This window comes from Heteronotia binoei, chromosome 6, assembly GCF_032191835.1.
Source record: "Heteronotia binoei isolate CCM8104 ecotype False Entrance Well chromosome 6, APGP_CSIRO_Hbin_v1, whole genome shotgun sequence".
NCBI lineage: Eukaryota > Metazoa > Chordata > Lepidosauria > Squamata > Gekkonidae > Heteronotia > Heteronotia binoei.
Genome location: NC_083228.1, coordinates 97,662,142 through 97,689,878, shown reverse-complemented (window position 1 = coordinate 97,689,878; position 27,737 = coordinate 97,662,142). Strand labels below are relative to the sequence as shown.

The following is a 27,737-nucleotide window of genomic DNA, read 5'->3' as shown; positions in this document are numbered from 1 at the left end:
CCAGGGTAACTAGGGGCCACTGTGTGATGCTGTAGTAGGTGCACCACAGATCAGATCCAGCAGGGCTCTCCTTATGTTCTTAGTCCCCTGTGCAAGCACTAGTTGTTTCCGGTTCTGGGGTGATGTAGCATCACAGTGTTTTCACAGCAGACTTTTTACGGGGTGGTTTGTATTGCCTTCCCCAGTCATCTACACTTTACCCCAAGCAAGCTGGGTACTCATTTTACCAACCTCGGAAGGATGGAAGGCTCAGTCAACCTTGAGCCAACTATTTCCACCAGGATCAAACTCAGGTCGTGAGCAGAGCTTGGACTGCAATACTGCAGCTTACCACTCTGCACCATGGGGCTTCTTCCTTATGTTCCTGCTAACAAATTAAAATTTAAATAACTAGACAACAAGACACGGGCTTTTTAAAAAAACCTGTTGGTTCCTGTTTAATAGATTTGTGGATATTCAAAACAAAGAAAGTACCAGGTGATTGATATTTCAAGTGGTTGCTGTACTTAGTTGAGTGTTGATTTTAGCCCTGGCCATTCTGAAAACACATAGGACCAAATGATAAATGTCCAAGAAGTGCCTTGTTGCTTAAGAAGTAAGGGTCACCTTCAGTGGCAAAGATTATGTAAACAAACCTGCAGCAATAATGGAGCTCACCCCAACTGCTGAAAGAAAGCAATTAGAGGCAGCAATATATACAGCTGTTAGGGGAAAGCCATGGCTTTCTCTCAAGAGTCAGCCATACATATCTGTACTGTTTACTCAGCCTTATAACCTGTCTTTCAGTGGAAGAGAGATTAACAATGAAAGGTATATCTGTACAGCTTCATAGCTTTCGGCTCTGAAATATGATTGAAACATTGGCAGCCCTGAAGTTGCATGTGATTAATGAAGCCTTAGAAGGAGGAGTCCAATGGTTCTCTTGGATAAAAAGGGGAAATACACTTCTTGCAGAAAAATACGCAGGAGAGCCAAGCTGAAGTAAATAATTAGCAAATATTAGAGGAAATGATAATGATTGGAGGAAATACTCACAGAGATTCAAAAGGAACAGAATAGATGTATCACTTAATTTTGTCAACACGTTCTGATTGAATTTCCATAAACATAAATATTATTTTCAGTCATGTATGTTTCCTTTAATTATGAGTTCATGAGTGGGCTCTGGTTGTGTCTGAAGGCATAAGATAACAACACTGCTGAAGGTAAGTATGTATGGATCTATTTAGTACCTGGATGGAGATTCCCCTTCCCGCAATAACAATACTAACATCATTATATGCAGGGGTGGCCAACGGTAGCTCTCCAGATGTTTTTGCCTACAACTCCCATCAGCCCCAGCCAGCATGGCCTGAAGTAATGTCATTACCCTTCATTACCCTGAAGTAATGTCATTGCACCAGGCATGTCATGCAGGGGATGCTCTAGCATTTGGGCAAAAACTACCGTAGAGCTACCGTTGGCCACCCCTGTTATATAGGAATATCTAGCTCAGACTGTTTTCTTGATAAGAATGTTTCCCATGTTTGAGTAATCCTGTCCCACCTTGTTAGTAGATCACTGTAGGAAAAAATGAACATTGAGTCATTTCTTTCAGAACCACTTACTTCTACATGTAGGGTGAATTTGGTTCATAGGAGCTGTAGTGTGGATTTTGAACTGATAGTAGATTTTTAAAGCATTCCTTTTTGAAATGGAGTTTCTTTTATCCATCAACATTTCTTATTTTCTTTACTATACTCCCTCACACCCTGTTTTGCATGTAAACTCTAACTTCTGAACAGAAAAAGTTTGACCATGACATTTTACACAACATATCTAACCATTAAAGGAAGTGATATCCGTTGATTTACTTTCAAGTGTCTATCCTGTGAATAGTTTTTATGCCCTGTGGAATACTCCAATGGTGATTTACTGTCTAGCTAGCGTCATAGCACTGATGTAAATATGATTCTTCTTAACCGTTTCCTTTTGGATTATAATAAATGTTGGCTGGTCTTCCCTGTTAGATCATCCCTATTATTGTGCATTAGGTTTTCCCTTTTGTAAGGCCTTATTCTGGTAAATTGCTTAGAGATACTGGCAAGAGTCTTGAGTACAACCAGTGTCTTTTAATATGGCTACACTGAAAGTATTATCACACAGGGCATAACCTATAAAGGAGGACTATTCACAGGGCCCATTTAATACCTGATATAATCAGGATCTACTCATCCAGTTGAAAATAGGGTTGCCACTCTCCAGTTGGTAGCTGGAGATCTAGGATTATCATTGATCTCCAAGTGACAGAAATTAGTTTTCTTAGAGAAAATGGATGCTTTGGAAGGTGTCTGTGGCACTGCACCCTACTGAATGCCCTCCTTCCCTTCCCAGACTCTTCCCCCCAAAAAAAATTTCCAGGAATTTCCCAACCCAGAACTGGCAACTCTCAAGCTAGATCAGTAGCATCCATATTCCTGCTTCTAATGTTAAACTTTGAGAAGCAATGTCTATCTTTTGCATCTTAAGGAAAACATTGCATATTTTATCAAGAATAATCTACCACATCTTTGGAACAGGTCACAATCTTGATAAAACGTACATTGCAAAAGGTTAAATAAAAGTTCTTTATGAAATTTACAAAATCCTTTCCAAAAAAAGTATATCTGGGTATTTGGTATTGGAGGTGATGGTTCAATTTCAGCAAACCATACCTGCCTATACTGTTCCCCTAGCAGTCTGCATGGTGGAAGAGGACTGTAGGAAGCCCATGCTGTATGTGAGTGTTCTCAGAATTTCCAGTTCCATGTTGTAATCTTTCACAGACCTACCAAACTTCTGAGTTTATGCTAAAATGCATAGGGCTGCCAAGCTCCAGCTGGAGGTGGGCTTTCCCTCAGTTTGAGGCTCTCCAACCCGCCAACATGGAGCTGGCTGGGCAGGAGGGAATCCCTGCTTCTAAAGAGCTCCATCATCACATGATGTGCCAGACGAGATGACATCACCCTGAAGTAATGTCATTGCACCAGGCATGTCATGTGGGGGACGCTCTAGCATTTGGGCAAAAACTCTATGGATTTTGAAGCATACGCAAGAATCTCTCACTGTGATAAAGGTAGGACTTGGCAACCCTAATGTAGAATTGGGAATTGAAGAATTTTTGTGTGAAAATTAAGTCTGAATTTTGCTTCTGCGTTCCAGACAACTCTGCTTTTATTGCCTATATTAATTAATATAACACATGGTTAAAGCTAATGTCCAGTATGCACTGACTGCACTACATACTCTCCAAAATAAAATCACCCATAGAAAAACTAGAACAAGTAAAGCATATTGCCTAACTTCTTGCCACTAAGCTGCATATTTCCCTTGGCTTTGTTTATCAGGCAAATAGGTAGACTAACCTCATTTCTTCTCAGAGTAGCAACTTACATTTACACAAATCTGTGTCATATACACACACACAAAATAGATTGTTATATTGCAGCATCTGATTGTGCACACTTTATACTGTATTCCATGGTTTTCTCAGAAACTGCTCAGCCTGTAATATGATAAAAATAATAAAAACTATTATTCATCATAGCAACAGCTGGTCTTAATTTCTTTTCCTAGACAGGGTACAGAAGTTCTCTATTACATAAGGATTCTGGCTTACTCAAGTCAAATTTGTATAAGTTTATTTATGAAGGGGAAAAAAGAAACAGCTTTTTCCATAGCAATAAATAGATTTATTTTATGAAAGTGTTTCTTGATGGGCTTTTCAGTCTTCTACTTCCCCTCAGACATGATCTGTTTCAAGTAGTTGGACATCTTAGCTCTAGTGGTATCTACACATGCATCTACATCAAGGTTGAGATGACTTCATTCTTTTTAAATATTATTTGAATTCCCCTGGCTTTCTGATGTGTTTTTAATTTGTTAAGAAGGGATAAAGATTCAATTACGATTACATACATACTTTATCTGTTTCAAGCATCCCTGAGAATGTACTCTTTGTTGAAAATATCAGAAGTGCTTCTCTGGATCAGGTTGAGTTAAAAGAATTAATCAGTGGTCCATGGGTCAGCCATAGTCTACCATCTGCCAGCTTCTGAGTGATATCACTTGACTGATCATTGTGTAAGAACTCACAGCTGAACTCATGAACTGCCTCTGCTGAGAAGTAATAGACTGTGAATGGAAGATGCTCAAGGACTTTTCCCAGTAGCACTTACCATCCCTGAAAAGTTCATGCTGGGAGTTTAGGAGAGTCTTGTGACTCTACACGGACAGAAAGAAGAAGAAGTATCAGGCAAAATTGACTCACCTTATTATTTCACCGGTGAGCTCTTGCTCTTTCAGTTCATTGGATCCAAGAGTAGTTTTTATTAGAGCAAACCTTTTACGGTCTGTGGGCACTGTGGGAATTCTGAGGAAACCAGAACATGGTTGCCACACAAGATGGAACCCACCAGAAAATGGCTGCCACAGAAGTGTCATGGAGTGAATTTCATTAGCAGTTAGCTGACATTGAAAACTTTTGAAATCAATGCAACATGTGTCAGTAATCATGACTACAACTCATTATTTTCCTTGAAGTTTGCCTTATGTGTCCTGACATTACCCTTGTATCATTTTTAAATGAACTCATTGTTTAAGCATATTTTCTTGCATACAATAAGCATACAAATTGAATTATCCAAAAAGTCCTCATCAGGAAGTATCTGCCCTCATTTTGTAGGCACACAAAAGGTAAGAATTCTACTTTCCATCAGCATCCATCATAAACCCAGCTGCTTTTAACCTGTGGGATTACTTGTAACAATGACAGTGCTAAAGGACTGGTGAGAGTTCCTTGCATATATGTACAGTAGGAAAAATCCTGACCACACACTGAACTATAAAAATAATTAAATTAAGAAGGTCTGATGACTAAGAAATTCCAGTTAGATTCATTAAGGATTTTAGCTATGCTGCCCTATCAAGTTTAGTCCAGAAGAAAGCCTATTATGTTTTTAAAAATATTACTCCATTTTTTGCACAGGTAAAGTACTTTACATAAAACCACTGTCATTGCTGTAACATAAATTTAAACCAGTTTTGTGTCATGATATAGTGTGGTAGAGAGGATGCAATAAAACAAAAAAGTACTTAACATTGGCACATACTGTTCAGGAAGATAGAATAGGATTAAAAAAAAAAAGGCAGAGAGAAAACTAGTATGGGAGGGAGTCCAAGTGAGGGGAAAAGAAAGCAAATAAAAAACAAATAAGGGAAGCCCAAGAATGGGAAATTTCAACACACACAAGTCCAGGAAACCCAAGTAGGTTTGGGAGGAGAGATTTTTTTTTTTTAAAAGGAAAGGAAAATGAGAGAGAAAATAAAAACAATACAACATGGGAGGAGGTGAAAGGGTATACCACAGGAGAAGACAAAAGAAGAAAAGAGCAAAGGCAGGTTCCCTTTGCATTGTTCAGCTCCAGGCAACAATGCACACAGCTTACTCTGCCAGCTCTCCTTCTCACCCACTCTTCTCACCCCATGTCCATTCAAGCTAGCCAGCTTGGTCCCAGCTGCAGCAGTGATGTAATAAAATGAACGATAGGATTGCCCATTGAGAACAATGGGGAGACTCTGGAATGCCTATTGGATATAATGCAGGGGTGTCAAACTCATTTGTTATAAGAGACAGATCTGATATAAATGCGACTTTGTGAGGCAGGCCATGTATTTCATAAAATGTGATGCCAAGTAGTGGAGATACAAACTTTATAAAGGATACAAACACTTTTTTTTTTTTACTTAAAATACAAACATTCTTAAAACTCATGTAATATTTTGTTTAAAATGGATAGGTGGGAAGAAATGGAAGAATCGCACTGCTACAGGACCAACCCTAAATCAGACTTTTCCCTGCAGCCGCTGTGGCCGGACCTGCCTGTCCCACATTGGTCTTGTCAGCCACCAGCGAGCCTGCAGCAAACGTGGACTATTGCACCCTTCTTAAATCTTCGTTCGCGAAGCCAAGCCGAGAGGGATAGGTGGGGGAATAGTGGGATTTGGCAATGTAATTTTTAAAAATAAAACATCAAGAAAAGGCACAATGATCACAGAAGAAACTAAAATATAAACTAAAAATATAAAATGCTCTGAGCCTGGGAAAATATGAAATGGCTGAGCATTGCAAGCTGGTCCCTTCGCCCCAGGTCTACTCTGAATGGCAGTGGCACTCCTTTGGGTGTGGGTTTCCATGTAAGAGTAATCATTCCAGGCACCTGTTCTCAGGTCCATTCAGCAGAGACAAACTTGCTCAAAATATCAGCTGTTCATTTGCAAGGAGACAACTCCAGCAAGCAACAGCTTCATCTAGCATACAAACACTGGAAAGTCAAACTACTTGAAAAAGAAGATATTGGATTTGTATTCCGCCCTATACTCTGAATCTCAGAGTCTCAGAGCAGTCACAATCTCCTTTACCTTCCCCCCACATCCACAACAGACACCTTGTGAGGTAGGTGGGGCTGAGAGAGCTCTCAAAGAAGCTGCCCTTTCAAGGACAACTCCTACGAGAGCTATGGCTGATCTAAGGCCATTCCAGCAGCTGCAAGTGGAGGAGTGGGGAATCAAATTCAGTTCTCCCAGATAAGAGTCCACACACTTAACCACTACACCAAATTGGCTCTCTACACCAAACTGGCTCATTCCACTGAACACCACTCCACTTAAATACATTGCAGCACAAGGTATCTAGGCCCAGATAGATTACTTTGGAATTGTAATGATAGCCCCTAGAGTGCAATGGCAGTCCCTGGGAGTAGCAGAAGCATTCTGGGATTGGATTGAGTGCCCCCAGAGTAGAATTCTGTTCCCAGAATGGAATTTCATTCCCAGAATGCTCCCGGGGCTGTCACTCCACTCTGTACCCTGTCATTTCAGTCCTAGAACACAGATTCTGTTACTAGGGACATCATTCTACACTGGGGCTATCTTTCCAATCCCAGAGCACTGCTTCTATTGCTAGAAAAAGTCTCAGTGTATCTATCTGTACTCAGAGCTTAATGGAAACTCCATTCTGCACGTACTTTGCAACTTTGCAAGCCCAAAAGAGCTTCCTACTGAAGAAGGCAAAAACAAGCAAAGGGTAGGGTTGCCGAGTCCTGGAAGTGATGTCCTCATGCTGGGCACACAGCACCAGGGGTGCTCAAGGACTTGTGATAAAACTCTTTGGTACCATAGAATTTTACTGCATGTCCTAGAGCATCACACTGGAAACACGCTATAATTCATAGTACCATAGAGTTTTTACTGCGAGTCCTAGAGCATCCCTGGTGTGACGTTTCTTATGCAATAACATCACTTCTGGGTGACAGCATGCTGGGGACAGCATAAGGTGACGGGGCTCTTTGGGGGCAGGGGTCCCCCTGGCAACCTGCTCCCTGTCAGTGTGTAGGAGCCCTCCAGGCCAGGGAATCTCCCACTCCCAGCAGGAGCTTGAAAGCCCTAGCAGAGGGAGTTGGGGACTTCTGCAACCTGGAGCTTCAAAGGGTGAGGACAGGAAGGGGAGGGGGATAAGGGGGAAGAAAAGAGCCATGGACTGAATTAAAGCCATTGGAAGGATAGTTCCGGCCTGCAGGCCCACACCCTTGATGGGTCCTGGAATGTCAATTCACTTTAATGGGCTCCATTGAAATATACTGCAGTGCACAAAAGTTGCAGTGAAAAATCAGGATTGATTTTGAATTAGTCTCTAGTCCCAGGTACACTGGAATGACAGTTCCTAGAGTGGAATAATGGCCCCTGGGAGTAACAGAAACTTTCTGGGACTGGAATGATGGCCCCCAGAGTGGAATGAAAGTCACTACAAGTAGCATGAGTGCTCTGGGACTGGAATGACCCCCCCCCCCTCCAGAGTGAAATGACAGCCTCTGGATGTAGCATGAGTGTTTCACTACTGGAATAAAAGCGCCCCCCCCCCCCGTGTGAAATGATAGTTCCAGAGAATAGCAGAAGTGTGATTTGCAACTGGAATGACAGCCCCCAGAGTGAAGTGACAGTCCCTGGAAGTACTGTAACTGTACTGGAATGAATTGATGACTCCCAGAGAACTTTAGGAATAGAATCAGTGCTTTTGCTACTCCCAGGGTCTATCATTCCACTCAAGGGAATGTCATTCCAGTTCCAAAGGATTAATTTTCTTTCTAGGGACTGTTTCTCCACTCTTGGAGCTGTCTTTCCAGGCCTAGAACACTGATTCTGTTCCTAGGGACCGTCATTTCAGTATATCTTGGACCAGAAACCTTAGCTCAGAATCCATTCTGCATTTGCATTGCAATGTTGTGTGCTGTAACATATTTCAGTGGAGCTCATGCAAGTCAGCTGGCATTCCTGCCTCCCATTATATCCAGTGGATATTCCAGCATCTCTCATTGTTCCCAATGGGCATCCCTGTAACTCCTTTTACTACATTCTCTGCAGAAGCAGCACTGGGACAAGAGGAAGGTGGCAAGCTTTGATAGGTAGGAAGAGGGACATTTTTTCTTTCCCATTCCCTTGGATGGATAGAAATGTCTGTCTTTCTTTTCTGATACTTCCTAGCTGGCTTGCTCCTGTCCTGGGCTGCAGCCACAGTATCTGGGACAAGCAGAAACCCACAGATTTGTGTGGGAAAGGGAGGGCTTGTGTTTCCCTGCATATGCCAGCTGGCTTGTTCTGCTAGAGTGCAGTGGTGGAAATTCAGAAGGCCATGAAATTGGCAAGCTTTGGCAGGAAGGAAGAGGCTTTTCTTTCCCCTGTTGGTTTGTGTAATGGAAAGTTTTGCTTCCCCCCTTCCCCAATCTGAATAGATTGTATAAGGAGTAGTGGCCAAGGCCAGTGGCAGCTTACTTTATTGAGCAGCAGTGACCTTTTTACTGTTGCCATCATCTGCCTGCAAATTTTTTTTTTAAAATGAACAGCCCATCTGATGGCCAATCAAAAGTCCTGTTGGGGAAGAGTTCTTCTGACCCCAATGACTCTCTAAAACCCTTGTGCCGATTGACACTGTAGCTGGGACCCCTGCATTAGTGGAGGGGGATGATGTAATGATTTCTGCCCATTTCACCTACTTGTCTAAGACCACCACCCCCTCCATTCATCACACTGTTTTTGAGGTTCCTTGTCCCCTGGGAGCAGCAATTTGGGGTGTTCAGAGGAGTGCAGCAAGAAGGGGAAAAGCAAGACGGCTCTGCTCGATTGACAGAAGAGTCTTGTGTTAGCAGAACCCAAATTCTGGATGCAGCCCATTGTTTTTTACATGATGGAAGATGATTTGAAATTTCTGTACCATTTTATTAGTGACAACTTATTCATACAATTAAGACATCCATTGATGTTGCATTTTTTAAAATAATCAACATGTACATATGAACTCATCCATAATTTACTGAATTTTCCAGAAAAGACTGATTGGCAGAAAGAAAAAGGCAACTGCCTCAAAGCTATCTCATTCACCTCAGGTATCATCCACACCAAATTTTAAAATGTTAGTATTCTCCAGTGAACATTAGGCTGTTTTGTGGCATTTAGACAAAACGTTTTGGGAAATCCTTCAGTAGTGTTACAATTGCACTTTTCCACAGTTCTGCTCATGACAAAACATTCATGCTGAGCCATCTTCACTGACTTAGTGGAAATAAAATCCCCTGTGTCAAACTCGACAATCTGGTCAAGTTGTGGAAATATTTAATTGAAGTTAATGTCTGTTCACACCCAGGGAGGTTTTCAGAAGAGCAGCTCATTGGCAGATTGTTAATGAAAAATGCTGCATGGACAGACACCAGTATTAAAGACTTAGTCATAAGAACAGCTTACAGGCAATTTCTTAACAGTATGTGCCCACATTTCTAGACTTTTTGTGCAAGTACTGATTGTTTCTAAAGGAGGTTTGGGGGTTTTTTTAAAACGAGAATATACTCTATAAAGAATTGATGTCAGCAGAGAGATGACTCCTTAGTACAGATTTTGTAGTTAGGTAATAGGTTGTAATAGCATTACTCCACAGGTAAATCAGTTTTCTTCAACAGCAAACACACCCATGGCAAAATGCAGTGTTTCTTCTATTCTACTGACCTAGGAAGAAAAAGCAAACAACACAAAGATGTAACTGAGAGTAAGAATGCTGCAGATTTCACAGCAAACATATTTTGAGTGTTAAACTTACCATATTAGCAGGTGACAATCAGATGTAAGTCAATCACTTGGTCTGTTTAGATTGTGCAGAGTAACCATGAACTTCTGCTTAACCAGCTTGCATTGGGTTTTCTCAAAACTATTAATGCACAAAAACACTACCAGATCAAACCAATCAACGACCATAACTGCCACTGAGGACTATTTAGACAAACATCAAAGGGTAGGGTTTTATTGGAACACATTTATTAATGTGATTTATGAGTGATTAAATTGTCTGTTTAAAATGGGAGCCTCCAATTCGATGCCCAGGGATGCCATAGTGACCTCCAACATTGTGCTTGGTGCCCACTGAAGGTTTTCAGAAAGTGCATGGGGTCAGGGTAGGTTCTTGCCTAGCTTGGCTTCTGATTGGGCAATGGAGAGCTGTTTGGCTGTGCAGATTAAAATAATATTGCTTTAGCATCAGCTGTCACCACACTGTTGGTCCTGTTCTCTTATTCTCCTTTTTTTGACTATATTTTTAAAATTAACACTCTTGTTCCCTGCAATCGGGCTTCTTCTAGGTGGTTCCACCCCCTGCAGCAGCCAGTTTGTTGTTGAATCCATCACCTTGTGTCTGAATTCCAAAAGTTCCTGCAGGTTCAAAACAGTTGGGATTCCTGATGTGAAACAACTGTCTGCTGAGTGGGCAGAGAACAGGCAGGAAAGGGAGAAGTCAGTTCAATTGCTTTCCAGACTTACCTCAGTTTACCTTCATAAAAATGCTATTAGGTCTGGACAACGGGATGGTCAAGCTCCCCCCCCCCCCCACAAGCAGAGAACAGAGATTTGGAGGTGTTAAATACTAGAGAGACTTCAGGAAGTAAATTATAGAGACTTCAGGAAAAGCTTATTTCACCTGGCCTGACTGGGTCAGTAGGAGGGGAAAGAGAGAAAATAAAAACCCTGGAAGGAAGCATGGAGGTTTCTTTTGTTCTGAGTCCATCAGAGTAGACAGAACTCTTAACTGAAGTCTGGAGGAGGCAGCCGTTAACCATTTGCTGGACTGAAGAATTGGAGGAAGCTGCAAGGTAATGAAACTCTGTAGAGATCTATAACATCCTATGCTAAGAACCTGTTCTGTATTTTAACAGTTGATAGGGTATGTATAGAGAGAGGGACAGAGGAACTGTTTTACTCATTTCTTTTGAATCCTTTTCTCAGTCTGGTTCTGTGCTAAAAATATGCTTGTGAACATTTTATCTTTAATAAATATTTTATAATTTTTAACGCTGGTAGTGATTCTCTGTACCACATAAGCCTTCACGAGAATATGCTATTTTTAAAAGGAGTGCTGGGAAAAGGCAGGCAGTTGGCAAGTGGCTGTTCCTCCAGAGGCACATAAGGCAGTAAACTGTCACTGTGGTGTTCAGGCAGTGGGTAGCAGAAGACACAGAGGCAAGGCCTCAGAACTTGGAAGGGAAGCTGGGAGACATGATCCTCCCAGTGAGCAATTTCTTACGAAGGTCAGGGGGTGGCAGTCTTTATATGAGAGAGAAAGAAAAGTCTCTCCGGGTGTTGGGAAAACCTTGGAGACGGGATGGTACAGGGCCTGCTTGCTGGAGCAGGCCTGGCCCACCACAAGATCAATGGATTATTTAATCAATTATAGGAAAATTAAGCAAGCAAGACATGAGCTGAATTGGTGGGTATCTGCCAGCTGGAGATCAGTTATAAAAGCAGGAGATCACCAGGCCCCACATGAAAGAAAAAACTCTAGTGCCTTGTGAGTAACTGACCAGACTTCTGCATTTTCATTAACTGAGCACGGGTTCCAGAGTTATATAACCACTGAAAAAACACAACTGTTTTGTAACTGGGACCTGTTTTGTTCAACATCTTTATCAATTATTTGGATGAAGGAATAGAAGGAATGCTTATTAAATTTGCAGATGATACTAAACTGGAAGGGGTTGCAAACACAGAAGAAGACAGAAACAGGATAACCTTGACAGGCTGGAAAACTGGGCTAAAACCAATAAAATGAATTTTAACAGGGATAAATGTAAAGTTACGCATTTAGGTAGGAAAAATCCAATGCATGGTTATAGGATGGGGGAGACTTGTCCTAGCAGTAGTATGTGCAAAAAGGATCTAGGGGTCTTAGTGGATCATATGCTGAACATGAGTCAACAGTGTGATGCGGTGGCTAAAAAGGCAAATGCAATTTTCGGCTGTATCAACAGAAGTATACTGTCCAGATCATGTGATGTGATGGTATCGCTTTACTCTGCTCTGATAAGACCTCACCTGGAGTATTGTGTTCAGTTTTGGGCGCCACATTTTAAGAAGGATATAGACAAGCTGGAATGGGTCCAGAGGAGGGTGACAAAGATGGTGAGGGGTCTGGAGACCAAGTCCTATGAGGAAAGGTTGAAGGAGCTGGGCATATTTAGCATGGAGAGGAAGCAGCTGAGAGGTGATATGATTACCATCTTCAAGTACTTGAAGGGCTGTCAAATAGAGGATGGTGTGGAATTGTTTTCTGTGGCCCCAGAAAGTAGGACCAGAACGAATGGGTTGAAATTAAATCAAAAGAGTTTCTGGCTCAGCATTAGGAAGAACATCCTGACTGTTAGAGCAATTCCTCAGTGGAACAGGCTTCCTCAGGAGGTGGTGGGCTCTCCTTCCTTGGAGGTTTTTAAACAGATGCTAGATGGCCATCTGACAGCAATGAAGATCCTGTGAATTTAGGGGGAGGTGTTTGTGAGTTTCTTGCATTGTGCGGGGGGTTGGACTAAATGACCCTGGAGATCCCTTCCCAACTATATGATTCTATGACTTTTACGCTGCATAGGAGAATCTTTTGTGCCTTGAGAAATTGATCTCTATATTTTGTGTCTTTAATGACTTGAACATTGGTTCAAGAATAATCAAGTTATTAGTCAGACGAAGGACATTACCTACCAAAACATGCCTATTTTTACCTGAAGCGTGTCACTTTCATCTGCATTTTGGGAGAATCGCTAGCACCTTGCCTACTTTGCAGTTAAGAGGATTAACTTCCCAAGTGCTAGTGGGCTCTGTATGATTATTCATTCTATGGAATATGATGTAAAGTGGATCAACCTGTTTTGTAATGTATATAATATAGTATTTGTTAAGTTGCATTACATTTCTTGTTGAATACATAAAGTGATTCTTGTAAGCAAAACCATTGTTTAGCACCATAGTGTTGTAATAATACAATAGATTAGTAACATTGTGCACGGTTATCTTCAGGTCTCCCACCTGAAAACTGGCAACTCTTATTTTATTTACTTCATTTATTGTCCGCCTTTCTTTTTGAGACTCAAGTAATTACAGTTTTTTTAAATGCAATAGAGACCAGGAAAGTACATACAGTAAACAATGCAGTAAAGGTAGATTACATCACAAGTGAAGAATTAAATAAAATAGTGGAATAAACAATGCAATAAAATGGGGTTACACCACTTAGAAAATAATGAAATTGTGTGTGTGTAAAAGGAAAGGGGTTATTAGAGAAGAATGAAATAAAATTGTGTGTGTGTTTATGTATAGGAAAAGGGTTGTCTAGGTTTTATTGTGTTGGTTTTAATTGGTTTTAATTATAACTTGTAAGACTCATTAAGCCATGGTGAAAGGTAAGATACTAATATTTTAATAAAATGTAAAAATATATAAAATGCAATAAACATTGTTGTAAGAGGGAAGAGAGAAATCACACCAGGTTTTTTAAAATTAGAATTATAGCCCTATTGCAAATATAAAAACTGCCTTGTAAAGTTTGGTTTTACCGTATTCAACAATGCTTAAAGTCCTGTTCAAATGTTGCGGTAGACACACATGCATCTTGCATGTACTTATGTACATCTGTTTGTGGGAAAGAGCCAATGTGTGTGCACTTAACAAATGAAGCCAGGGACCAGTGTCTAGATAGATGTGGAGCTCAAGTGTCACAGCAGTATATGCATTGAATGTAACATGAAAATTGTTTAACACAGATTATATAATGAAAAATTAAGTGTACACTGTTCACTGCTTATATATGCATTCCACGTAACTTGTGAATAGGGCTTTTTAGTTAAAAATTGGCTTTTGTTAAGATTGGTAGGCCCAACTTGAGCTATAGCTGCAATAGATTTCTGAGTTCTTCACTTCAGTTTCCTACTTAAAATACATGCTGGGTATTTGATATTTGACTTAGATTTCATTAGTTCAGTATTTGAGTTTTATGGAATTGAACAATATTTGTAGTTGGCATGCAGTAGCATGTTTATCTAGCGGTGATAATTTCAATACAAAATGTCATTACTTGTCACCTATCAGTCACTCTGAAGTATTAAATACTATCCTGTGAGAATGGCATGCAATTTAGTATTTCATGGTATATTGACAGGCAGCAAGCAGCAGCATTTAGCAGTATGTGGTAGCTGAAATACAATTACTGTTGGCCCTATGACAGTATTTACTATTTCTATGTCACTTAAATGGAATTCCTATACAAACCCTGCTGAAAGGAACAGATGATTCACAATAACAAGCCATGGTAGTTTGGACAAAAAGCCATGCCAGGCACAGGGATCCAGGAACTGACAAAATTAACAAAAAGCAAATGAAGTTTAAAGTGCTCACCTTTTAATTTGGGGGGAATCAAAATCAGAAACACCCCAAATAGTTAAAAAAAACTTATTTCTTTCTTTCTTAAGGGTATTTCAGCACTTTTGGGGCAGTGGCTGTATGGTTTCTTCTAAGCTGATGGAATATGTAAACACTTGGAATCATTTTTTCCAGCAGTTGAGTGTTACCTTTGTATAGGGTATGGTGGGGAAGGCTACACATCACAAGGCTTAGTAACCAGGCCCGTAGCCACAAAATTTTGGGTGGAGGGGCCCCCGAGGTAAGAAATTTGGTGGGGGGAGGGGGCCATTGGGCCAGATGGCCCTGTTTGCACAGAGGGCTCCTCTTGAGGAGCCCTTCATGCAAACTCCATGAGTTTCCCTGCCTTCTCCGCCCAGCCACTGGCCTCCACCAAGCCCTCCTTTCCCTTCCCTTTCTTTCACTGTCCCCCAGGCACAATGCCCGTCTGCTCCTCCCTTCACCCCCCCCAGCACGCTGCTGGCCTGCTGCCTCCTTTGCCAGCCCGCCACCACTGCCGCCACCCACCCCTCCTTTCCCTTCCCTTTGCACCCCTCCCAGGGCACCGCCCGCCCACTGCCGTGGCCTGTACCTCCTTCGCTGGCTTGCCACTATGCACCCCTCCTTTCCTTTCCCTTCCCATTGCCTCCCCCCTGCACAATCATGGAAGGCCCAGGCGCAAAGCGCTGTGAATGCCGGGGAGGGGGGAGGGAAAGGAGGGATGGGCGGCAGTAGCAGCAGCAAGCCGGCGAAGGAGGCACTGAACTGTAAGTCAAAATGCCCTCAAAACGAGGTTGGGGAATTGTCAGGTGGGCACCTTGCTCACTCAGGATCTTTTTACTTGTGTATACAGGATTCCACATCCAGAAAAGTAATGCTTAAAATATTGGGGACTCTAATTAAGTAAAAACAATTAAAATTTATTAAAGAAAATATAGGCTTCCATACAAGATACAATATTCATACAGTCCTAGGAAAGATAGATAGATAGATAGATAGATAGATAGATAGATAGATAGATAGATAGATAGATAGATAGATAGATAGATAGATAGATAGATAGATAGATAGATAGATAGATAGATGGATGAACACATGGGTAGACAAACAGGACGATATTTACCTATTGTAGTCTTCAAGGAAGGCTCCAATGGCGACAAGCAAAGAAGTAGGAGAAGGGACCCGAAACTGATCAGGAATTGGGGATGGATCTATGCAGCAGAAGTTGGGATACTGATAGAAGCACACCTGTGGGTAGCTAGTCCACAGATTATAAGGACTCTCTTGAGCCCTTAGGGGATGGGAGGTACGAGGGAGGAGGAAGGTGGTCAGCTGGTGCGTGACCTCATGAAAAGGGGAGGCTTCGCAGTGACCATAAGGGCTGGACTACTATGATAGCCAATGGGAAGTTCATTGGTGTCACCTAATTGGGTGCTTGCTCTTGACCAATGGACTTGCCTGGATCCTGGATACCTGAGAGAACTTTCAGGTTGAAACGGACCAGGGGCAGGCTCCAAAGTGACAGTTGGGGAGAAGAATGGAAAGATTACTTGGGTGGGGAGATACTTAGGACTATTGGACTTGTTTAAAAGGGTGACAATAGAGAGTCAAATCATGGCCTAGGTAACAGAGCAAAGGAACTTGGCTCTGGCTGAAGATGGTCTTCCTCTTCTTCTGTCTTCTTCTGGGCACCAGCCTTCGTCTGTAGTTTTGTTAAACAAAGAAAGTGGCGGTTGGAAACCTGACGCACTTTCTTTCCAAGCAGGGTCTACTGAGTGGTGGTGGTGAAGCTGAGTTAAAAGGGGGAGGGGACAGCATGAGAGTGAGCAAGAAAGGGGGAGAGAGCAACAGCACGCGGGGAGGGAGCAAGAGAAAGACGGACAGCAAGAGAGAGTGAGGGGGAGAGAGAGAGAGAGAGCAACAACACCTGGGGGCTGCAAATGCCACAGACATCTTGGGGTCCGCGTGAACAGGGGCTCCATGCTACCACAGGCCCTTTCCCAAACTGTCCTCTGCCTCTGAGGCGGCAGCAGCAAAGATCTGGAAAGGCAAGCGAGCTGAAGGAGGAAGTGATTGCCCGTTGGGCTGAACAACTTGCATCCTAAAAGTGGTGGTGGGGGGGAGTTATGTCCTTCCTGAAGCCCTCAGCAACAAATGAAAGTCTGCTCAGCATGGCATGACTGTTTGGCAGCTGTCACTCAGCACTGGCGGCTTAGTTAAAACGACAGCAACTTTGCCGAGGACTGAAACACACCGCAATATCTTGCTCCTCCCTGCTATAATAGCATGTTCCAACCTGACCTTCTTAGAGGACTGAGAGCGGTAACAAATGTTACTGCCTGAACAGAGGGGGAGACCGAGAGGGTCGCTAGGAGCCTAAACCCCGCCCATCAATGGTCCGTCCCACTTCTGTAAGCGGCTGACTGTTCCGTGGACTGCCAGGCAATTCATGGGGGAAAGCATCGTTTTTAAATACAAGGATTTTAGCTGCCTGCCGTAGCAGACTGAAAATTAGTCACTTGTGATCCTTCAATGTGTAACTGGTTTTGTAGGAGCGCTGCAAATGTGCATACTAGGTGTGACAAGGTTTGGGGGGTGCTTCTTCCCTATTAGCATTCTCCCCCATTCCCCCCACCCCACGGTCAGACTCTGGCCTGCTGCAGGCTGCTCAGGCAGGCATGGGCTTTCTCTTGAGTAGTAGGGGGAAGTGATCCTCACCTGGGGGCAGGTGAAGGTGGAAAGCAGAACCTGGAAGAAGCAGCCAAGCCTGCTGGGCCCCCCACCATTTTTTTTCCACCTGGACCCCTCCACCCAAAATTTCCTGGCTATGGCTCTGGTTCTATGTGAAGCAAAAGAAAACCAGGAGGTTATTAAACATAAAACTCTGCTTCTTCTGCTCTCTTCAATCTGCCAGAATTTTGGTATCTACATTATCAACTGTCTCCACAGCTTCCTTTTTGCGCTGGTGGAGCAACCTGCAAGCATCTGCTTCCCTTGTTTTCTGCTTGGTTGCTTCTTTGTTTAGACACCACCAGCCTCTGTCCTACATACTAATTACCAGCTCCTTGCTTCCGAGGAGTTTGATTCATTGTGGCACATTTTCCCATGTGAAACTGGACATGGTTCCTTTGAAAAGCATCTTAATAGATTTGAGAGGTACTTTAACCCTCTGGTTGGTGCAGATGTGTCTCTCAGGCAAGAGGCAACCATTTTAACATAAATCTTTGTAATCAGAATTCTGTTTTTTAGTTCTGCAATTTTCTATGGTTTTAAAAATCTATGAAGATAAGGAAATGCAAGCCTTAACAGCAAATTTTATTGGAGGAATGATAGCGCAAAATATATCCCTATAGTATATTCCTATCACGTGAAAACCTGTGATGATTTCCAGATGTTCTGGTTGTGGTTTTTGTAGTACATATTCCTCACTATTTGTTTATCTCATCTTTTTTTCTCCAAGCAGCTCATCTCTCCTAGGCCTATTCTAAGATGACTTCAGCTTTCTATCTCTTCTCCATCCCACTCATTCATTCACACAAACGCCATTTAAGCTTCTCAACTGTACCAGTTAATCCTCTTCTGCTCACATACTCATCCACATCATCATTCAAAAAATTCAAACACTGGTCAACCACATCTTCCCTCCCTCTTTTACCTACCTCACTGCTTTCCCCCACTCATGTCAATTCCCACCAGCTAACCAAAGCCAGTGCAAAAGCTCTGTACAAGGGTGTTTTTTTCTTGTTTTTGAAAGGCAGAATCACTCATGGCTCCCAGCACAGAACAGTTAAGGTTCAGTTAGTGACCTGTCCATTAGTATGGTTGGTAGTAATGACCCCAGACAAGGTCCGCATTGCCTCATCTCATGGAGGAATGAAAAAGCAGCTAGAGAGAAAGAAGAATCCACCATGCTCTTCCTTGCCATTTGCATTGTATCCAAGCCAGCAGGGTGAATGTGGGCACTATGATGCTTCTTCACTCCAGACACATTATGTCTCAGCTAGCACAGGGTGAAAGCAGACAGTACTGCACCTATGTCATTCCTCACAAGCCTAGGCACATTGTGGTTGGTAAAGACGGAGGTCCTGTACCTGAGTCGGGGTGGAGTGGGTATGGGCATCCAGCTCCCAGCTTTGGGCGGTACCACATTGGTGCCAGCCCAACAGGTGAAGAGCTTGGGAGTGACCTTGGATGCCTCCCTTTCCATGGAGGCCCAGATCACAATAGTTGCCAGGTCTGCCTTCTGTTATCTTCAGCAGATCACACAGCTAGCTCCATATCTTTCCCCCCAGGACCTGGCTACAGTGATCCATGCAGTGGTCACTTCCAGACTAGACTACTGTAACTCGCTCTGTGCTGGTTTACTCTTGAGACTGATCCGGAAACTGCAGCGGGTGAAGAATGCGGCGAGTCGCCTGCTGACTGCACCACCTCTACGGGTGGGCATTCGGCCAGCACTCCGCAGTCTTCACTGGCTACCCATTGAGTACCGGATCCACTTCAAGATTTTAGTTTTAACATTTAAAGCCTTACACAGCCTGGGACCAACATACCTGCGGGACCGTCTCTTTCCATATATGCCCAGGAGGTCATTACGTTCAGCCTCCCAACATCTGTTGGCCGTCCCCAGCCCAATAGATGCCCACCTTGCCTTAACTAGGGCCAGGGCTTTTTCAGTCCTGGCCCCGACCTGGTGGAATCAACTCCCTACAGAGATGCAGGCCCTACCTGGCTTATTAGCCTTCCATAGGGCCTGTAAAATGGAGCTGTTCCACCAGGCTTTTAGTTGAGGTTGCGGGCGTCTGTTCTTGATCTGGTTGGCCTCCCCTATTGGCACTGTCACCTGTGCTATAAAATGGAGTAATAGCTGCCATCTCTATGAGATATCATGATGTGAGACAGCCTGGCTGGGCAATATGTGATGATATGGTAAAGTTTTCTGAGTGCTGTTGAGTTGTCTGTTTATAAAATGTTTTTATTGTTGTATCATATGTTGCACTCTGCCTTGAGCCCTACAAGGAATGGGTGGAATAGAAATATAGTAAAATAAATAAAAATAAATAAATAAAGAGGAGTATGGGTGATAAAATGGGTCCTCCTCACTGGCTGCACTACAGTTATGCTGGCATGATGAAGTAGGGCAGTGCTGTGCCTGTGTGCCTCCCCACTAGCTGTGCCACACCAGCACAGCACAGGGCAAAGTCAGGAGCCACTGTGTCTGTGCTCTTCTTTGGTTGCCTGGGCATGGAGCTACAGAGGCACAGTAGATCCCAGCTTTTCCTGATGCCAGTTGTACTTGTATTTATTCTCACTGGCCCCATTGTGCAGATGTGCAGGGCCATGGGCCTTGGGATTGCTCCCACTAAAGTGAATTGCAAGCTCAACCTTGCCCACTTTCCCCTTCAATGGGCACATAGCACATTTTACATCACTCTCTTTTTCTCCATTTTGTCCTCACAACTTCCCTGTAAGGTAGGTTAGAGAGAGATAGACTGGCCTAAGATCACCTAGTGAACTTTCGTGGCAGAGTAGGGATTCAGACTTGGGTCCCCAACATCCTAGTCCAGCACTGTCATTGCTACACCATGCTGGCTCTTGTGATAAATTGTGGCAGATCTCATTTTGGCTTTGCAACAGCAGAACTCATGCTTATGCCTCTGGTGCTACCGCAGTTCTTGTAATGTCTCAGCAGTCGTATATATTGTGTTGGCTCTTGTTGAAATTAATCTTTCAGACCATAGGGAGACTAAAACTGGATTTTTTACTTCCCCACTGTCCATCGCAGCAGGGAGAAAGTCCTTCGAAAACGGAGAACTGTAATGTTTATTTGAAATAGGATCTTCCTGACCCTGTGAAATAGAAATCACTGGATGTGTAGCCCCTCTTTGAACAGTGAAAGTTGCATGGGAAGGAATGTATAAACTCAGTCTCTGTCTAGGGATAATCCCAGGGGTGATATTAATATCTGATCAAAGCTTTAATGCTCCGTTTCATTCTATATTGTCCCTGGGCAGAATGCTCCGTGGCTACTGTGTATGTTTATGGTGCTAGAAATGTGGCTGTGTTTGTTGTGAAGTGGATACAAATCAAAAATATTTGTAAATCAAAGAGATGCTATTGCTAATCATCTGACCAGACCTGTGCAGCAGCTGGATCAGGTGTGTGCCAGCCAGAGAAAACTCCTCCACATGCACCAGCTGATGTGACCTTGAGTCAATCACAAGTTCTTGCAGATCGGTTTCTGTTAGAGCTCTCTCAGCTCCACCTGCCTCACAGGTTGCCTGTTGTGGGGAGGGGAAAGGAAGGGAGATTATAAGCAGCTCTGAGACTCCTTTGGGTAGTGAAGGGTGGGGTATAAATCCAATCTCCTCTTCTTCTATTCACAGCACAGTTTGCATAAACATTTCCTGATCCAACTAGAGGTATACATATGAAGACCTTGATTAATGCATGGGGGATGGCCATATGTATTTTCAAGTATTTTAGCCCTTTAAAAAAAAAAAAAAAAAGAATCTCAAATTGTGAAAAGTACAGGCATTACAAACAACCTGATATCTTTTCTACCATGAATCATGTGATATTCTACAGTGTATGTATTTTCCTGGGCAGAGCAGTTATTTTTCTTCATTACTGTAGAAGTGTCATAAAATGATTTTTTTGTTTGTTTGTTTTGCAGGCCCTCCATCTGCCCCCCAGAACCTGATTTCAAATGTCAATGAAACATCAGTCAATTTGGAATGGAGCCCTCCTCAGAATAAAGGTGGCCGTGAAGACATTTCGTACAATGTGGTATGCAAGAGATGTGGGGCCAGCGACCTAAACCGCTGTCGGTCATGTGGTAGTGGTGTACACTTCAGCCCTCAGCAGAATGGTTTGAAAACCACCAAAGTTTCCATTACTGATCTTTTGGCACATACTAATTACACCTTTGAAATATGGGCAGTGAACGGCGTATCCAAGCAAAATCCAAGTCCAGACCAGGCCGTGTCTGTCACTGTGACAACTAACCAAGCAGGTAAACATTGATATGCCTTTTCCCCCCTCCTTTTGTCTCCCTCTCCATCATTCTTCTCATACGCGTACAATTAAGTGATTATTTTTGTTTGAGTATTTTCACCAGTACTTTATTAACATGGACTTAAGCTTTATGGACATGCCGCTGAAAATTACCATAGCTGTGAGCCCTTTTATATAGAGTTGCACTGTACGCACACCAAGAAAACATCAGGACTCACTCTACACAGAGAATCATTCCCTTTTAATAAAGGGCATTATACTCTTACTTGAGTGGGAGTCTTAATTTTTGAGCCAGAGAGCAGTTCAGTCAAAAACCCTGCTTCTTTCCTGCACCATATGGAATAGAAGTTAAGTTTGGAACTGACTGAGCCACTGGAGAGTACAGAATATGAATAGATTAGTCTTGCCATTTTCCCAGAATCTAGAACTGCAATATTATTTGGCTTTTAGTGTGAGCTTCTGAAACAGCATAAGACATTCAGACAGCATATAGCACTATGGTTGTGGGGAAATGTGCACAAACCCAGTTTGTTGGCATATGCATGTGTGCCTTTCACTTTGCCCCTGCCCTTCACACACAAAGAATGGCCGTTAAAAACTAACTGTGGTTGCTTGTGATGTATACATGTGAATGTGCAGGTAAACCAGAATTAGTTTCCCCCCACAGCTAACCAGGATTCTAAAACTGTATTAAATCCTGCTTTGGCATTTCAGGAAGTAGGGCAAATTAACTACAGTTAATTGCTGTGCTTGAATTGACACATTATGGGCAACCAGAGTTTGTGTTTAGCTATAGTTATCTCATGAGGAAGTAGAAGAAAGGCACAAAGAAGCCTGAAAGCGAACTGTGTTTGTGCACATTTTCCTTAAATAAGGTTATCTGCAATATCTGAATGCAGCCCTGGTTAATTTGGGGAAGCAGCTGCAGGCTCAACAGATGGAGAAACCTTAAGTGGCATTATAGATAGCAGTCCTTATCTTTCAAGGTTGTCATCTATTATTCCTACTTTATGTAATGAAAGACAGTCTGTCTCATCTACATAAGCATTGTCCATGGGATTAGGTCAGTCTTTTCTCTTTAGGCAATTCATACAGAAGGAAGCTTCACTTTTAGAAAACACTATAGCTGAGAGTGCACCTGCACAGGCATTTTATATGCTCCCAGTTGGTGTTGTAATACTCATCTGGAATTTTTAAGGAGATTGACAAAAACATGCTATATCATAAAGGAAATGTGGGGGACACTGTACAGAGGATTGTGCAGATGATACAGTCAGTGAGGTGCCACAAGGGTTGCTGTTGACGCGAGTACTATTTTATTTATTCATAAATGATGTGGAACTAGGGGTGAGTAGGGTAGTGGCCAAGTTTGCAGCTGACACCAAATTATTCAGGATGGTGAAAACTAAGACTAACAGTGAAGAGTTCCAAGATGATCTCCACAAATTTGGTGAGTGGGCAACAGTGTGGTAAATGAAGTTCAGTGTAGGTAAATGTAAGGTGATGCACATTGGGACAAAAAAAAAAACAGCTAATGGAGTCTGAACTTGTTGAAACTGAGAAGGCACAAGATCTTGAGGTCATAATGGTTAGCTCAATGAAAGTGTCAACCCAGTATGCTGTAGCAGTGAAAAAGGCAAACTCAGTGTTAGGATTATTAGGAAAGGGATTAAACACAAAACAGCCAATATTATAATATCCCCATATAGATCTATGGCTTTGGCTTGTCATATTCTTAAACTGTAGGTTCTTAAACTGCGACCACTTTTGCAACTGTGGAAGGCTTTACCATTCCATATAAATTATTGGTGTGGAGGAGGACATCCCAGCCCTTGAAAAAGACCTTACTTCTGGTAGAAACGATGGTCAGGCAAGGGACCCCCAGGAGCAAGAGTCTTCAGCTTCTTTCTAAGAGTTTCATAATTCCTTGAGCACTCTGTTTGAAGGATTTTTGTTTTGTAGAGTGGACTTATTTAATGAGATGTGGATTGAGTAATTTACAGTACTTTGCTACTGCTGGAGACATAGGATTTGAACGTTTCGTATTAATAGAGTAATTGCAATAGCTTCATATTTATTGTTGTACAAAATATATACAATTCACTGTGTTAGAAGATATTGAATTGTATGAGGAGTTCATTTTCCTTTGTTTTAAATAGCTGACCCCTGTTTGAGATGGGATGCTGGACTTAAATGGACCACTGGTCTGATCTATAGCTGGGCTTTTCTCATGTTCTTACTCACCCTGATTTGGTCATTGCCTGCCAGTACCTGCTCAGGTCTGGTTTCTAAGTAGGACAAGATGCTCATGGATCTTGATAAGTAGGACAAGATGCTCATGGTGACTGTGGGAAAGGACCTATGCATGTGTGTACATGAGAGAGACAGGTTAAAGGCAGAAAATAATATTGTCAGTAATATATTTACCGAATTTGTAAAATTGAAGATGATCTTAATTCAGCCATCTCTGGTATAATCTGCAACTTGCATTTATTTACTTGAGTAGTTGGTTGGCACCACCTTTATTGAAATAAATGCAGTATACTGGTATAAACAGTACTTTTGTGAATTTGAGTGTTTTCTATTTTGAAGACAGTTTTTATCAACACACTGAGAGCAATTTAGCTTATTCACTTTAGGGAAAACACATATGTAACCTTTTCCCATTTCAAGCAGTACAAGAGAATGTTTAAGTGAAAATATGCAAATGAATCTTTTGTTACTGAAAATGATTACGAATGCATTACCGTTTGTAATAAGATATGTGCCTTGGTTTATAAGTAGTATCAAAAGAAGGCTTTAAACCAGGTATTAATGATTTTTTTTTAAATGTGTAAGGTGTGAAAAATATTAGACTGTATTCCCAATACCATACAATACACTTTTAATGGGTTTAATTTTTTTCTTCAGAGAAGTTTTTTTCCTTCTCTCAGATTCTGATCCATTTGTCTGCTATAGAGTGTCTCTTTGTTTTAGCAGCCAAGAAAATATGAGCTAGAGCAGCATCTAAAAAGGGCAGTGCTTTATTTGATTTGTACTCTTTGGTTAGATTGTTTTAATGCTGGTATTTGTCATTATGTTATATGTGTCAGATTGTAATGGTATTCGGCCATAGACAATAAACTATTGTATCATATAATTAAGGAAAAGCACTGTAGTAATTCAACTAAAATAAAGAGAGATGGCAACACTGGGTAAAAATCAGCTTAATCCAGTGATTTTACTGTGAAAACACGAATTTAGTGATGATGTCCTCATAACAGTTACATAAATCAGTGCTTGAATCACTGGCCTCCGTCAGCAGAGGTGAAGATGTTTGCCTAAGTACATTTCAGGAGAATTCCAGTGACAAAGATGTGTGTAGGATACAACCAGAATTAAGCACTTTTCTGGCCTTTGGTATCCTTGAGAGTTAAGCACATGCTAAATAGGGTTGCCAGCCTCCAGGTGGGGCCTGGAGATCTCCCGCTTTGACAACTGATCTCCAGCTGGCAGAGATCAGCTCCCCTGGAGAAAATGGCTGCTTTGAAGGGAGGACTCTATGAATGACATTGTACCATTCTGAGGCCCCAAACCCCACTCTCTTCTGGATCCAGCCCCAAAGTCTCCAGGTATTTTCCAACACAGACTTGGCAACCCTAATGCTAAAATATCCCCTCCCCCAATATATATATATATATATATATAATACACACACACACACAAATTGAAAATGACTTATCTTTGGCTGGAATATACCGTAGTTTTTAAAGAATCATCTAGAAACATGGTCTGACTAGTAATAGGAAATAGAGAGGCAATTCCCATTCTTTGTTTGAAGGCTGATATCAGTGAGAAATCTTACTAAGTGTCTTACCAAGCAGCATAAAACCTTTGGGTTCTCCTCTCTCAGTGAAGCTGTTCAAAATTAAAAATAAATATTTCAGTAAAGAGACCCTGTCTGTGATTAGCATAGAATCTTTGCTTACTAGAAAGGAGCAACATCAGTGTGGGTTTTGTGTATTTACCATTTATACACCAGGATAACTGCTTGAGTGGTTTTAGTCTTCAACATGACAGCTGAACAAAGCAGGAGTCAAGTTCACCTTTAAGACCAACCAATTTTTATTTAGAACATAGGCTTTCATGTGCTCTTAAGCAAACTTCCTCAGATGAGGAACCCAGCATAGTTTGCTCACTGTGCTGGATTCCTCGTCTGATGAAGTGTGCTTAAGAGCACACGAAAGCTTATGTTCTAAATAAAAATTGATTGGTCTTAAAGGTGCAACTTGACTCCTGCTTTGTTCAACTGCTTCAGACCAACACGGCTGTCCGCTTGGATCAACATGACAGTTGTAATTGTTCTGTATATATTATATGTGGGCACACAGTGAAGTTTGAACAGTTGTTTCTTTACTAAAATAAAGAGATCTCATATGGGAATGAAGCTACATAAAAAGAACTTACAGAATGGTATCGATTAAAAAATAGAAATGTCTCTTATCTTCTTCCCATTTGCCTTCATTTGCATTAGTGAAGAAGGTACTGCTGCTTTCTGAGAGTTTTGATCTTTTGGGGGGCATAGTTACAAGCTTTCTTTTTATTTTATTTTTTTAGCAGACATATTCTGAGCACTTGGTAATATGTTAGACTTATCTCTGTCTTAAATCAGCCATAACAGCAAAGTGAGTGGAGGAATGCCAATTAGAATGGGGATACCCTTTAAATAAAGTCTTTCCTCTCTCACTGCATCTTGCTGTGGATATTTTTTAAATTGTTGTTCTCACCTGTGAATTTTCAGTATAAAGATGTCCAACTCTGCCAGATAGTCACTCTTTCTTCCAAAGTGTCTGCCTGCCACATATCTCTTTCCTTGCAGAGTGACTGTAAACTATAACTGTGTGTTTTCTCATATTCTTTTGTTTCATTTCTTCTGATCCTTCAGAAAGCCATTCTTTAAAAACTTCCTCCCATTTTCAGGAAATGACAGATGTGTCTTCAATGCCAGGCATGCTAATAATGAACATTTCTTTCTACTAACTTAAAAAAAAACTGTATTTTGTTTCACTAGCAACCATTTTACCAAACTAAGTAGGATGCAGAGAACATCCATTTTAGATTTTTCAAGATGATCCTTAGGGAAAGAGGAACGGATTTGTATTTCAGGTTTTCTAATTGATGCACAATATTTTGGAAAAACAATAGGTTCTAAGGACATTTTGGAAATATATATTTTGGAAATGTATTTACATTCTGCCTCATCAGAGAACCTGCTTGAGGCAGATATCCTGTCCTTCCATAAATCTTAACGTACTGTTAGAACAATCAAAACATGTCAGATGGTTACTTCCAGGAAATTTAGCCATGCCAGAAGATTTTATAAAAACAAGATTTGGCATTTTGGTTAAGCCCATGATTGTTTTCAGATGCTTATTTAATTCCAAGTGCACTGTACCACACAGCACAGAAAATGTATGTCATATGCTCTATATTACACCAGCTTAATTTAAACTGGGCAGTCTGTGTATCAAGTGAGGATCTATTGTCAAGAATTAAAGAAAAGTGGCAGACCTATCTGAAATGGGCGAAGGAAGAAAGGAGAGTGGACATTCAGTGGAAGCTTAAAGCCCTTTGCCCCTGGCTGGAAGAAGAAAAAGATGCATAGACTAAGGGGGGTGGGTTGGGGGAAAATGTATTATGGATATCAGAAACCATGAAAAGAAACGGATAATGTATAATAACAATAAAAATATACATAGAGAAAAAAAAGTGAGGATCTATTGTTATATGGTGCCCTGATAGGGTTGCCAAGTCCAACTCAGCAAATATCTGGGGACTTTGGGGGTGGAGCCAGGAGACTTTGGGGGTGGAGCCAGGAGCAGGATATGACATCACCTTTGTGATTTCATATCCTGCGATGTCACTTCCAGGTCAAAGATCAAGTGATGTCGTCACTTCCACGCTCCACTTCT

General features: G+C 41.8%; 1 protein-coding gene across 1 annotated transcript in view; it reads left to right on the top strand.

The window, feature by feature from the left end:
- The window catches only part of EPHA4 (EPH receptor A4), a 253,169-nt gene that overhangs the window by 120,046 nt on the left and 105,386 nt on the right, over positions 1-27,737 (top strand). The window contains exon 5 of the mRNA XM_060242183.1: positions 21,446-21,784. Coding sequence (XP_060098166.1) covers positions 21,446-21,784 — 339 coding nt within the window. The remainder of the gene's footprint in view (positions 1-21,445; positions 21,785-27,737) is intronic.